This window comes from Talpa europaea (genome assembly GCF_964194135.1).
Source record: "Talpa europaea genome assembly, chromosome: 1".
NCBI lineage: Eukaryota > Metazoa > Chordata > Mammalia > Eulipotyphla > Talpidae > Talpa > Talpa europaea.
In genome coordinates, this window is record NC_140073.1 from 65,285,474 (window position 1) to 65,297,508 (window position 12,035).

Genomic DNA, 12,035 nt, shown 5'->3' on the forward strand with positions numbered 1-12,035 from the left:
GAACCAGGACTCCTGACTGAAGACCATGTGGGAACTCTCAGCTAGCATTTCTTTGTACACATCACGTCCATCCGCTTGGCTATCTATACCTGACCTGCACACCCCAGGGCTGAGGGGGCTCTGGCTTTAAACTCGTTTCTCCTAACTGGGTCAAAGTTGCAATAGTCTGGCCTCTCTGAAGCAGGGGTTCCAGGTAGGGGACAACTCTAGTTCTCCCAAGGAACTAGAGCAAGCGCAGACTGTTAAGCGTCTTCTATCGCTCTCCTGAGAGCAGACCGAGTGCTACATCCAAAGCTCCAACTCAAGTGGTAAATGCAGGAAGACCACTGCTGGACCTTGATCTTCATTAACTGACAACTACAATCAACACAAGGGCCCAAGCCAGACTGCGGTTCTACAGGAGCATCTTCTCTCTGGCAAGTTAAGAGGGAATGTGATTATTTCCTTATTTTGACCTCAAAATCTCACGGCTGGCACTTAGGGGATTTTATTAAATTCAACCTTTGTACTGGGGGAGGAACATCCATTTTTACTCCAGTCATAGTTCCCACCGGTGCTGCCATTAGTCTTTTAATGGGCAAATCAAGCTCAACATCATGGCTGACAGAAACAAAAAAGATTGACGAATCTATCTTATCTCCAAAGTGTATGTTAAAACCTCAAGAACTGAAAGTGTGCTGTCCATATACTGACAATAAGATCCATAAATTAAAATCGAAGTTCCAAATATGATAGGGCAATGTGCTGGGAATGAAAGACAGAAAAAGGCTGCATCTCCAATCAAGAGCAAGGTTGAGGATTCAATACAGTATGCAGACCTAGGACGTGGTGAGGCTGGTCTCTTCAACACGCTCAGGAAGGTTTTTCTCAGTATGTCCGGAATGGGCTTCCTGTTAGTTAACTGAATATGGAAGCGAGAGGTCAGCTGAGGGCCTGTGGGAGCCTCGGGAGCTGTATGGCCATCACTTAAGGAATGAAGAATGTTTCGAGTTGAGAACAGTAAGGGCTCTGGAAGCCGAAGAGCTTTTTCTCTTTGCCCGCATGCTTTGCGCGTTTCCTAATCAAAGAAGTAATCACAGAGCCCCCCGCCCCCACCTCTCATAATCTTGAAGAATGTAATTTGGGGTGTTTAACTGAGTGTTCTAGGTTTATCAGTGAACAAGTTCTCTCTCACAATCTCTTCTTTATTCTCAGAGAAGGATGAGGTAACTCCCTCCTTGTCTGTCATGTGAATTCTAACCTTCATTCTTCTTGACGCCCCAGGCCCCTAAATGCAGAGTACCCACCTCACTCCATTGTCCTTTAGAATTTACCACCATGTGAATTTTCCACATATATATTATTAAATTTTGGCCTCTTCTCCTACTAATCTGTCTAATGTGAATTTGTCCAGTCTCAGAATCCACATGGGGTGAGGAAATTTCCCCTGAGCCTCTGGCAATATGAAAGATGAAGTTGGATTCAGAACTAGAAACAGTTGAGGGAGAAGAAATTGCAAGCCAGTAGGAGGAGTTACCTTTGGAACAGGTGGACAACATCCTGAATTAATGAATCCTGTCCAAACAATTTGGCCTACCACGCTGACCATGAGCTACCAAGACAGACAAAAAGTATTAGAACCTGAATGATTATCTCACAATCTCCTGGAGGGACAGAGCTACAAGCCCACACACATAGTTGAAATGTAACCTGTCTGCATTCACAAGGCTGTAACCCTCGACACACAAGCTAGGATGCTGTTCTCCTCTGCTCCGCCTTTAAACATCTCTAACTCCCTTCAGAGTCAGGCTAATTCTCCTTTCCCACACTGGCTCCTGCATGCAAGTGTTTCTCTAACACAGCCTTGACTTGCTCAGCTACCCCTGGAACTCTCAGCTTAACTCTTTCCCTAGAGGGAAAAGGACTCACTCTTTTTTGTCAGAGCCTATAACAAACGGACCCCATACTCAACTGAAAGCACAAAGGTTCTTGAGGAAAATACAGAATTCCCTTATCACTGCATCAAGTACAATTCAAAAATCATAAAATAGCTGATTGATAAAATTAACTCTATTAGGAAAATTTACTAAAAATAATCCATGAGAGATAAATTTCATATGTTTATAAAAAAAAAAAAACCACCATAAGGAAAGTTCAAAGACAAAGTGAATGGGGAAATACATTTCATATTATAAACAGAGGACTAATTTCACCCAAATATAAAGATTAGCTCCTAGAAATTACTAAAAAATATCAACCCAGTAGAAAAGTGAAGTGAGGATACAGAGTTCCTACCTAGGAAACAACTGCCTCTTCAACAAATTAAGAGGCTCGGTCTCATTCCTAGTAACAAAAATGCAGGTTCTTAAAAACCTGGAAGATGTCTTCCTAGAGATTTTCTCTTGAAAATCTAGGTTACATCTTTTCACTTTCTGACTTAAAAAACCCGCCAACGGCTGCCCACCTACTCAAGTATTTGTGTTTTATTTACAGGAAGCCATGCTGTCCTGATCTTGTAATGTGTATAGCATCTTCCTGTACTAACATCAGTGTTGAGGGTTCCAGTGAAACGGAGTCTCCTATTTCTTGTCCTTCCTTTTGCGAAAGAAAACAAATATAACAAGTTTTGGGCAAAGAAAGAGGTAGAGGTAGATGCAGCAGGTCAAGACACCTGCTGCAAGAGCCCTCCTAAGTCCTGCTGTCATGCATCAGCCTCTATCCCCAGTCCCCCACCCCCTCTCAAGACCAGCTCACAGATGCCAACCAACAGGCATTTCTTCCTACCTGCAAACTGCCTACCAGAGATCTGAAATTAACATGTGCCCACGGGGGTTGGGGGGTTTGTTTCTGCCTTGTTCAAGTCTCAATTGCAATTCCTTTTTTCCCCCTTTTGAGAAATCTCCACCTATCTCAAGATTTTATAAAACCAAGCCCTCTCAGGCAAGGGTTTAAGAAGCAACTGGCTGGAACCCCTTTCCACCAGTCTTTTCTCTAGGGTTCTGATCCTCACCTTAAGTATCTTTATTAGTTTAACTATCATAGAGACTTGTACTCCAGTTGGCACCTGCCACCAGCCCTTCGAATTTCAAATTTTGGAAAAAAAGCACAACTGATTGATCCATAAGGCTGTTCCAGTTGTTTGTTAATATTAACTAACCTAGCAAGTCCCGTGAGTGTCCTAGAGCACAAGCCTGGAATTGGCTTCACAGTAGCAAGAACAAATTGTAAAATTTTCTGGGAGCTCTGCCCCTGGTCCAACAGGTAAAAGCAAAGTCATTTTCACTGGTTCCATCCTATATGCAGAAATCTGCTGCTGCAAATAAAGCTAGTCTTTTCACCCTGCCAATGACCAAGGAACCAGAGAGTTTAGAATGGGTTCCCAGCTTTTGCACCGATAGAGCATTATTTAGGGTTTTTGTTCGTTTTGTTTTTAAAAATCCTTGTTTATTTTTTCACTATAGGATTTCTCCCCTTAGGAGCAGTCCCCACAGTTCCCCACCACCAAAGTGCCCCCAGTCCTCCCCACACCCCACTGCGCTCTCCTCCCCACTCCTCTCCGTTCTCCCCACCTCCCTCCTCTCCAGAGCATGTCAGATCGACAGTCTGCTTCCAGGGTCAGTCTTAGGATCTGTCTTTGTCCGATCCTTTGTTCAGTTTCTGTAGATTCCACATGTAAGTGAAACCATCCGGTATTTACCAGTCTCCCACTTAGAAAAAAATCAAGGTGTTATTTTGAAACGAAGAGGTTAAATGCGGCGAGGCCTTCCTGCAGCATCGGTGCATCTCTAGGTCAGGACAATCTGAACTAGAAGCCCGTCCTGACAAAAATAATCACATTCTAAATATAATGAGTATGAACTCAGTGTTCCTACTTATATAAAGTAAATTCAAACTTAGGTTTCATGGACCAGCTCGCACAGAATAAAACCTGTCAGATTGCTCCAGCATTTGAAGCCTAATTTTGATTACCTCATAAACTACCTAGCATATTGAACTAGCACTGAGACTTTGCTTTTAGTTATTAACAGTAGGGACTTTCAGCATCATTAAGTTTTTGCTTCTTGAGGCTTTCACATCTACCAAGTTTGAAACACGCAAACCAGAGAAAATTTAAGAAGGGGGTATCGGCTGGGGTCTGGGAAGCTGAAGAAAGAGGCCTGAGATGAGGCAGCACAGGAAGAACATCTGTGTCACTGCCCTGTCTCTGAGATCACAGGTCAGGCAGCCTCAGACTCGAGCTGCTTTAGTTTCTCCTTGAGCCCACGAAGCTGGCTTTGGCCCCAGTTGATGCGGATCTGAAGGCTGGCTATATCTGCAGCCAGCTGCAGGCCTAGAGGAAAAGAGATTATCGCTATGGCACCTGTGTGTGACATGTGTCTCAGGACATCACATCCAGGTCCAGACAATTCTCTAAACATTGCAGGTACAGTCTTGCATTGGCTATTCCAGAATCTCACTGTAAACCTTCAGCCTCTTTCAGCTGTCAACTCCCCAGAGATCTCCTTGGCCCCAGCAGATCACCCAGCAGGAACTGAAAATTCACAGATCATAAAACTGCCTCATTTCCTTCTGTTTCTCCTCTATTACCAAAGTTCCTCAGTGCCCCACCCTTTCTCCTTTCACTTGTTTTCTCTGCCTAAAAGTGGTCCACATCCAGGATCCACTTCTCATGGCTTTCTTCTGGGAAGGCTGAAGTGAAGTTCTCTAGACCCTTGTCCAGTCCACTGGCCAGTTCTATCTTCACCCTACCTGTCTAGAAGCAGAGTTGGCTGGACATCTGATCACCTCCCTCCAGGAAACCTTTTCTCCTGGTTTCTAGGCTACCTTCTCCTCTGGGCATTGCTCTGACTTCACTGATGCTTCTCAGTCTTCTTGCATGGAATCTCCCCTCCTTTCCCTGCGCCTCCCATCCAGACTCACAATCTCTTGCTGATCTTATCTCATCTCAGCTCTTATGCCATGTCAGCAACTTGAGAATTAAATACTGGTGATATGCAGTGAGTTCCCAAATTGCTCTCTCTAGCCAGGCCTCTTCCAAATTCCGCAAGCATGTACTCAACCACCTGCTCAGAATTTCCACTTCACAGCAAGAGGAACTGGCCCAAATCCAACTCCTGACTTCCCCTGAGCTAGGCTTTGGCATCCTCCCACCAAGTGAGAGCAGCTCCATCCTCCCTGGTGCACCTCTGGGGACTGAGGGATCCTCCCTTACGCCTCTCCTTCCCCAACTTCTGGATTGATTTGTCAACAAATGTTGGAGCTTCTATTCTCAAAACATGATTTCCTACCAGTTACGCCCTCCTCCCCTGCATTTCATGTCTGGCTGCTCCCTGGCACCTACTTTGCTCTGATTTGTCCCCACCCTGCACCCAAGGATTCCTGACGCCCTGCACTTCCCTCTGCTCACAGGTACCCCATCACTTCTGAAGTCCTCAACCGGGACACAGCCCTCAAATCACCTGGGCCAGCCCTCTCTGGCCTCTCCCCACTGTACCAACTCTGCTCCAGCCCACTGGCCTCATTTCTGCTGTGTCAGACAAGATATCAGTTCAGGGCTTTCGGGCTTTTGCCCTGGCTGCTGTGACACTGTCGTACATAACCGCCCACGATGCTCATTCCTTCATCAGTTCAGGAAGCCTTTGAGGCCATCTCTCATAAGATAACTGTGTCAGCCTACTCCTGGTCCCAACTCCATCCACCATGCCCTATCTGGTATTGTATTTAGGCATTTTCTTTCATTTGCATGTCCTTTTCTTCCCTCAATAGAATACACCCCAACTCGGGGTACTTCTTCTTTTATTTCCTGCTCTATCTCTAGCTCGGAGCATGAGCCTAGCCCACAGCAAAGTCAACAAATATCTTTTGAAAATAGAGGAGGTACGCAACAAAAGCCTGCAATGGAGAAAACCTGCAGAGCACTTGGCAAACTAACCTCAGCGTTAATGCTCAAGCGCTCCTCGCAGGCAAAAGGCCTGATTTTGGGCCAGAGCTACAATCGTTGACGAGAGGGTCCACTCACCCTCCTGGAAGCTGGCTTGGGCCTGCCGCAGACTGTGAGGAACCAGGATTCCAAACCAGTTCAAGGGATCCTGAGGCACTGGGGCCGACTCGGGCTCCTGGGTTTTGGGGGGACCCTTACGCCTGCGCAAAGCTGGAGAAAGACAGACTGAGGTGGAGGTCTCAGAGCCCGGCCCTCGTATTCTCGGCGTCTTTGCGGGACCTAATCCGAGCTCATGGTCCTGGGAAAATACCAGCGGTTGGAAAACCCCATCCCCCAACTTTTCTGTTTCTGAAACAAGTTACCACAAAGCACCACGCGTTCCCGCGGGATTCAAGTGCGAGTGTCTGTCCCGAGACCGGCAGGTGGCTCCCCGGCAGGTGGTTCCTGACCTGTCTTGCCCGCTTTGCCCCAATATGCCCACGGCCAGAGAGGCCCTCCGGGCCTGGCTCCGGCCTCCTCAGCGGGGCGCTGAGAGGATAGTTTGTTCACCGAAACCTACAGCCGCGGTGCAGGGCCTCCCCTCAGCGCGCCTGGTCATCCCGCGACTGTCGGAGGCCGCGCCCCTCCCGCGCCCGGGCGAGAACCCGCCGCGACTCCGCGGCCCCTACTCACTGGCCTCGCGGGGCCCCACCTCCTCCGGGGCCGGGGCGCCGGCCTTCACCACCCGGAACTTCTGGAGCTGATCCTGGGCCTCGCTGAGGAGAGAGGGGACCTTTGGCGCCCCGGCCCGGCCCGGCCCCCGCCCCCGCCCCCGCCCCCGGGAAGGCTCCTCACCAGGCGGCCACGCGGACCCGGGGCTGCATGCGGGCGGCGAACTGCAGGGGCCCCACGGCCTTGGCGCCCATGGCGTAGCGCGCCTGCGAGAGCGACAGCCAGCCCTGGGGAGAGCAGACGCTGGAGCCGCGCGCCCCGCCCGCTCCCCCCGCACTCCCGCCTCCTCCCCCGGGCCCCACCACCCCACCCCGTGCTCCCACCTCCTCCACCCGCGAGTTGAGCGCCGCCCGCTTGGCCTCCAGCTCCTCCAGGTCGGCGAGCAGCCGCAGGAGCAGGGAGTCCAGCTCCGCGCGCGCGCCGGCCGCCGCCATGGCCCCCGCGCCCCGCCGCGCCGCAGCCGAGGGTCCCGCAGGCCGTGCCGGCGCCGGGAGGCTCAGCCCCGCGCGGGAGCCGCGCCCCGCGAAGGCGTCTCCGGGAGCGCCCGCGGACCCCTCGGCCGGCGGCGGCGGGCGGCGCTGTGGAGACGGGGGCGGCGCTGTGGAGACGGGGGCGGCGCTGTGGAGACGGGGGCGGCGCTGTGGAGACGGGGGCGGCGCTGTGGAGACGGGGGCGGCGCTGTGGAGACGGGGGGGCGGGTGCAGCTATCTCGGGACCGGCCTTGCGGGGCGGCTGGAAACTTGTAAAAGGCACCCGGGCCGCTCGAGGGAATCGCTGTGCAGCGTTCACACTACTTCAGCGGCTCGGTCACTGAGAAGGGGCGTCCTGCACGGCGGCGAGGGTGCGACGTCTCTCTGGGCCGCCGTCCGGAGCCGCCCGCCATCTTGACACCTCCCGGCGGCCGCACCAAGCGCGCTCGCGAGGGGCCGATCCCCCTCAAGCCCCGCCCGCCGCCCGCCATCTTAGCTTCGGGCAACCGCGTGCGCAGCAGGCGCAGTGAAGCCCTAGCAGCCTTTATTGTTGAGGGCGGCAGCGAGGGCAGCGAGGCTCAGGATCCACCCGGAGAGTCTTCCGGCGCACGTGGGCCGGTCCCAGCATGGTAGGAGGGGTACCTGGAGTTCTCACCTTGGGCGGTGGGGGCTCGCGGAGGGCTGGGAATGTGGTCCGGGGACCCGGGGAGGATGCCCCTCGGCTGGGGCGGGGGTGCCGTCAGAGGGGCTGACCGACCCGCTGTTGCAGCTGCGCCGCGAGGCCCGTCTCCGCCGGGAATACCTGTACCGCAAAGCCCGGGAGGACGCGCAGCGCACGGCCCAGGAGAAGAAGGAGAAGGTTAAGCGCGCCCTGGAAGGTAAGTCTCTGGTCTTCAAGACCCCTCCACCCACCCGACTCCAACCTGGACCCCCGCCAGCCTTACAAAGACATTTTACACGGGACAGGGTGAGGGGCACCCCAGAACCCCAAACCTGCCGCCTCTAAATAGGTTCTGCCACCCGCTGCATCAAGACAAAACATATTCTAGCACGTAAGACTTTTAGCGGAAAGCAACTTTAAAATAATTAGTGTGCAGTACAGAAAAGATAAAGAATATAGTTTCCAAATCAAGCGCCCAAAGTTACCGGCCCTCTCGTAGGTAAATGCCCCAACAGGGTTGGCCCAGAGCAGGCCACTGAGGCCCGAAAGCTGCCCCAAGGCCAAGGCACCTTCTGATGGGGATCCATAGGGAAGGGGCAGAAGGGGCCCGGCACAACTAGAAAAAAAGAGCAAAATCAAAATTAGAGCTGCCATCGTTAACCTCCCCACGGGTCTCCCACCCACGGCTGTTTCACCCAGTCCAGGACTAAGAAGCAAGCGCTGCTTGTTCATCTCTTTTCTCCTCCATGTCCGCTCCAGGTTTCCAGGCTCTCCATCCTTCTGTCTTCTTCTGTCTCCTCTCTGACTTCTTCTCCTTCTCTCTACTCAGCTCCACCCTTTCTTGGGTGGGGCCAGGAACCTGGATACTCCCCTTTCACTGGGGACCACCCCGTTACACTATGAGGAGGGGCAGGTGGAGACCAAATAGTATATATAAAACACTTTTTAGTCTTAGAGTTGGTGTGGCAGAGCATCATTTCCAGTATTTGCTGGTGGTTTCCTTACCTGTTGCAACTGGCTGTTGGCTTGTCAATGACCCGTTCATATGATGGTATGAATTACTTGTCATTTATGTAGCAATGTATAGATTTTACAGCTTGCGTGTTTATGTACAGTGCATCTAGCTCTTCCCAAATTTGAATTTTTTACATGATCCTGTAGATTCCTCCCTCCCCTGCAGGTTTTCTTCCTGCTACCATTTTAAGTACTTTTGGCACTATTAGATTCCCTTTCATTTTTAAATGTTATTCGTCGTGTAGAACTTAATTTTATTTCCATTGTGAAGGACTCTTAACTTTGCAGTATTTCATCCATTTTTCCATTTTCCAAATGACCTTTTGTTTACAAGACCACACATTGACCGTTCTTCTTTACCTGTACATGAAGGAAGACTAGACAGACTCTAACTCCTGGCTCTTTGTCTCTTCTCTAATTGAAATGTTAAATTGTCCCAGTATAACTAACTTGAAAGATTGATAGGTGTGAAAAATATATGTAAGTGGAGCCATTGTGGAAACAATCTAAATTCCCCAAAACAGATGACTGGATCAAGAAGATGTGGTATATATATATACACAATGGAATACTACTGAGCATTCAAAAACGATAAACTCATGCCATTTGCAGCAACATGGATGGAGCTGGAAGGGATAAGCTCAGTGAAATAAGTCAGAAAGAAAAGAAAATACTGGATGATATCATGTCCAGGAGGAATATAGGGAAACCAAACAAAGGGTCAAAAAGAAAATGACAAAACTTGTAGGCAACTTTAGATCTGAGGCTTACAGCAGGGGAGGGAGAGGGATCAAAATGGGGGGACTAACACAAGGGACCACGGTGATAGCTTGATGGGTCACGGGTTCTGTGGGTTCTGTGGGCGTGGGGTATTTACAGGGAATACACCTGAGGAGAGAAATCAAATAATGCACAAAAATGAACAACAGGACCTCCCTGGTGGCACAAGGGTTAAAGTCTGAGGGCTATCAAGCTATTGTCAGCCACTGTGGCATGAGTTCAATCCCCGGCCAGGGAGCTGACCCACATAATGGCACAGCAGACCTCTCTTGTCTCGCCTGCTGCTCCCCTCAGCAGTATATTTCAGTCAGTCTGCCTGTTCTGCTCCCCACTCTGTATCTGGTGAATCCTCTCACCCCCGCACCCAGTTCTTGTATGCATAAATAAATAAAATAGATCTTTTATAAAAAATGCTTATGGAGTGCTTCTGCTGAGCTAAACACTGCACAGCATTTGTTGCTGTGTGGTCTCATTCCTTCTCCTCAGAGGGTAATTCCATTTAAATATATATATGTATAAATATATAAGAAAATGAAAAGATTAATAAAATGGAAACAAAGTGGATCCATTGTACAAAATGGGATGAGAGTTGTCATGGCAGAAAAATGTTTGTCGTCATTACTTGGCCACATAATGGATGTCGGCCAAATTTAGTATCCAGTTATTTATAACCAAGAAGAGCTTAAGCTTGTTAACATATAAACTCTTTAACCACTCACCTCATCTTCCTTTTTTCTTTCCATAAAACCCCAACTTTTTCCCCTTCTCAGATCACATTTTAAGTTTATATGAAACTGTGTACCCTAAATTGCAGTTCATTAATCCCAAATACTTAATTGCTTCTATTTAGAGGTTAACATGTATGATGTTGGAAGTGAGACCTGAAGTCATCTTTTTTTTTAAAAAAAGAGATTTATTGATTTATGCATATAAGAACTGGGGTACAGATCAGAGGTGGGGGAAGTGAGAGGACTCACCAAGACAGAGTGGGGTACACAACAGGCGAATTGACTGAAATACACTGCTGAGGGGAGCAGGGGGTGAGACAGGAGAGGTCTGCTGTGACACGTGGGTCAGCTCCCTGGCTGGGGATCCAACTCGTGCTGCAGTAGTTGCGGATAGCTTCATAGTGCTAATGCTTAAGCTCTTGTGCCCAGCAGGGATGCCCCATCTCACTTTTGAAGATTTGGTATCTCCAGGAAACATCGGGCACTCCAGTTGAGCCTTTTGTACTCTACTGCTTCCACGAACCACCATTTCTTTCCACGAACACTGCTAAGAACCAACCTCCTTCCTTTTAGTTGAAGTTATCCTTTGTTTGGGATAAGTGCTAGTCACTTCCAAAGACTGGCCTGTGGCTGGAGCTGTCCTGCAGCAAGAACTCCCTGGTTAGTGAGTAAGCGTAGCAGGAGTTTTTCTGTGGGAGGGCTTGCCCTCATTGGTGAATGTTCGTGTTTTTTTTTGTACACTTCTCAGACTTTATTTTCAGACTCCAGCTGGTTTTATATAAAAAGATCACTTCCCTTGTTGGTTTTGTAAATTCTTATCTTGCTGGGTCAATAGCACCAATGATGATGAAAAACTTTAGTGGCTATTGTGGGGGTTCTTTTGAACTTCTAAAACCTTTTTGTGCTCCAAACTTGAAAACTGCAAATTTAAAAAATTAAGCAAACTGGAGAGTTATTTTAAGTGTTGTTTAAAGCCTCTTAAGATCTCTTTTCTAGTCTCCTCCACCACTCATATGTTTTTGTGTCGTTTGTTATAAGGAGGAAAACTGTAAGGGTCAGATAAGGTTTTCCTTTTGTCTATTTCTTTATATTCCAAGAACTTTGACACCACCCCCCCCCCATAGGTTTTGTCCTAGCTTTGTAGCTAGTGCAAAAGTGAAAAAAAATAAATTGTAGCTAGGTACAACTGAACAGAGATCCGAGTAAAACTCCTTTTGTAATTAGGGTGTGTTACCAGACTTCAGAGGAATTATCAGTCTTTGCTTTGGTTATATTTGGGAAATGACTAAATACTGGGCCTGTGGAGTTGTCAAATACTGCCTGGAATATTTTCCACGTATAAAAGTTCCTCCAGGGGCCTTCCTGGTGGCACAAGGGGTTAAGACGCAGCACTACAAAGCTAACCGCAGGTACTGAGACATGAGTTCGATCCCCGGCCAGGGAGGTGTGACCCACATGGCGCAGCAGACCTCTCCTGTCTCGCCCGCTGCTCCCCTCAGCAGTGTACTTTGGTCAGTCTGCCTGTTCTGCTCCCCATTCTGTCTTTGGTGAATCTTCTCACCCCTCACCCCTCTGGCCTGTGCCCCAGTTCTTGTATGCATAAATAAATGAATCTTTTAATGCCCCTCCAGGGCATGTTGAGAAGAAGTGCTGGGCCCACAGGCATGTTCATGTTTAGCTCTGTACTCCACCGTGAGCATGCTGCAGCCCCTCCCTTCTGCCAGGTTCAACTTTAGTGCAGAGGAAACCTC

The 12,035-nt window shown here is 49.3% G+C and overlaps 1 protein-coding gene across 2 annotated transcripts; it reads right to left on the reverse strand.

Annotated features, from left to right (window-relative positions):
• Positions 1-4,140: 4,140 nt before the first annotated feature.
• VMA22 (vacuolar ATPase assembly factor VMA22) lies at positions 4,141-7,065 on the reverse strand (the record flags this gene model as incomplete). Of its 2 annotated transcripts, none has more annotated exons than XM_084246919.1 (5): positions 4,141-4,309; positions 5,999-6,130; positions 6,593-6,675; positions 6,755-6,858; positions 6,979-7,065. In XM_084246919.1, the coding sequence occupies 5 exons, from the start codon at positions 7,063-7,065 to the stop codon at positions 4,197-4,199; spliced, it is 519 nt and encodes a 172-aa protein (XP_084103045.1). In that variant the 3' UTR covers positions 4,141-4,196. The 2 variants fall into 2 exon arrangements, with proteins under 2 accessions (XP_084103045.1, XP_084103044.1); XM_084246918.1 differs by having other exon boundaries at positions 6,955-7,065.
• Between the last annotated feature and the right edge of the window lie 4,970 nt (positions 7,066-12,035).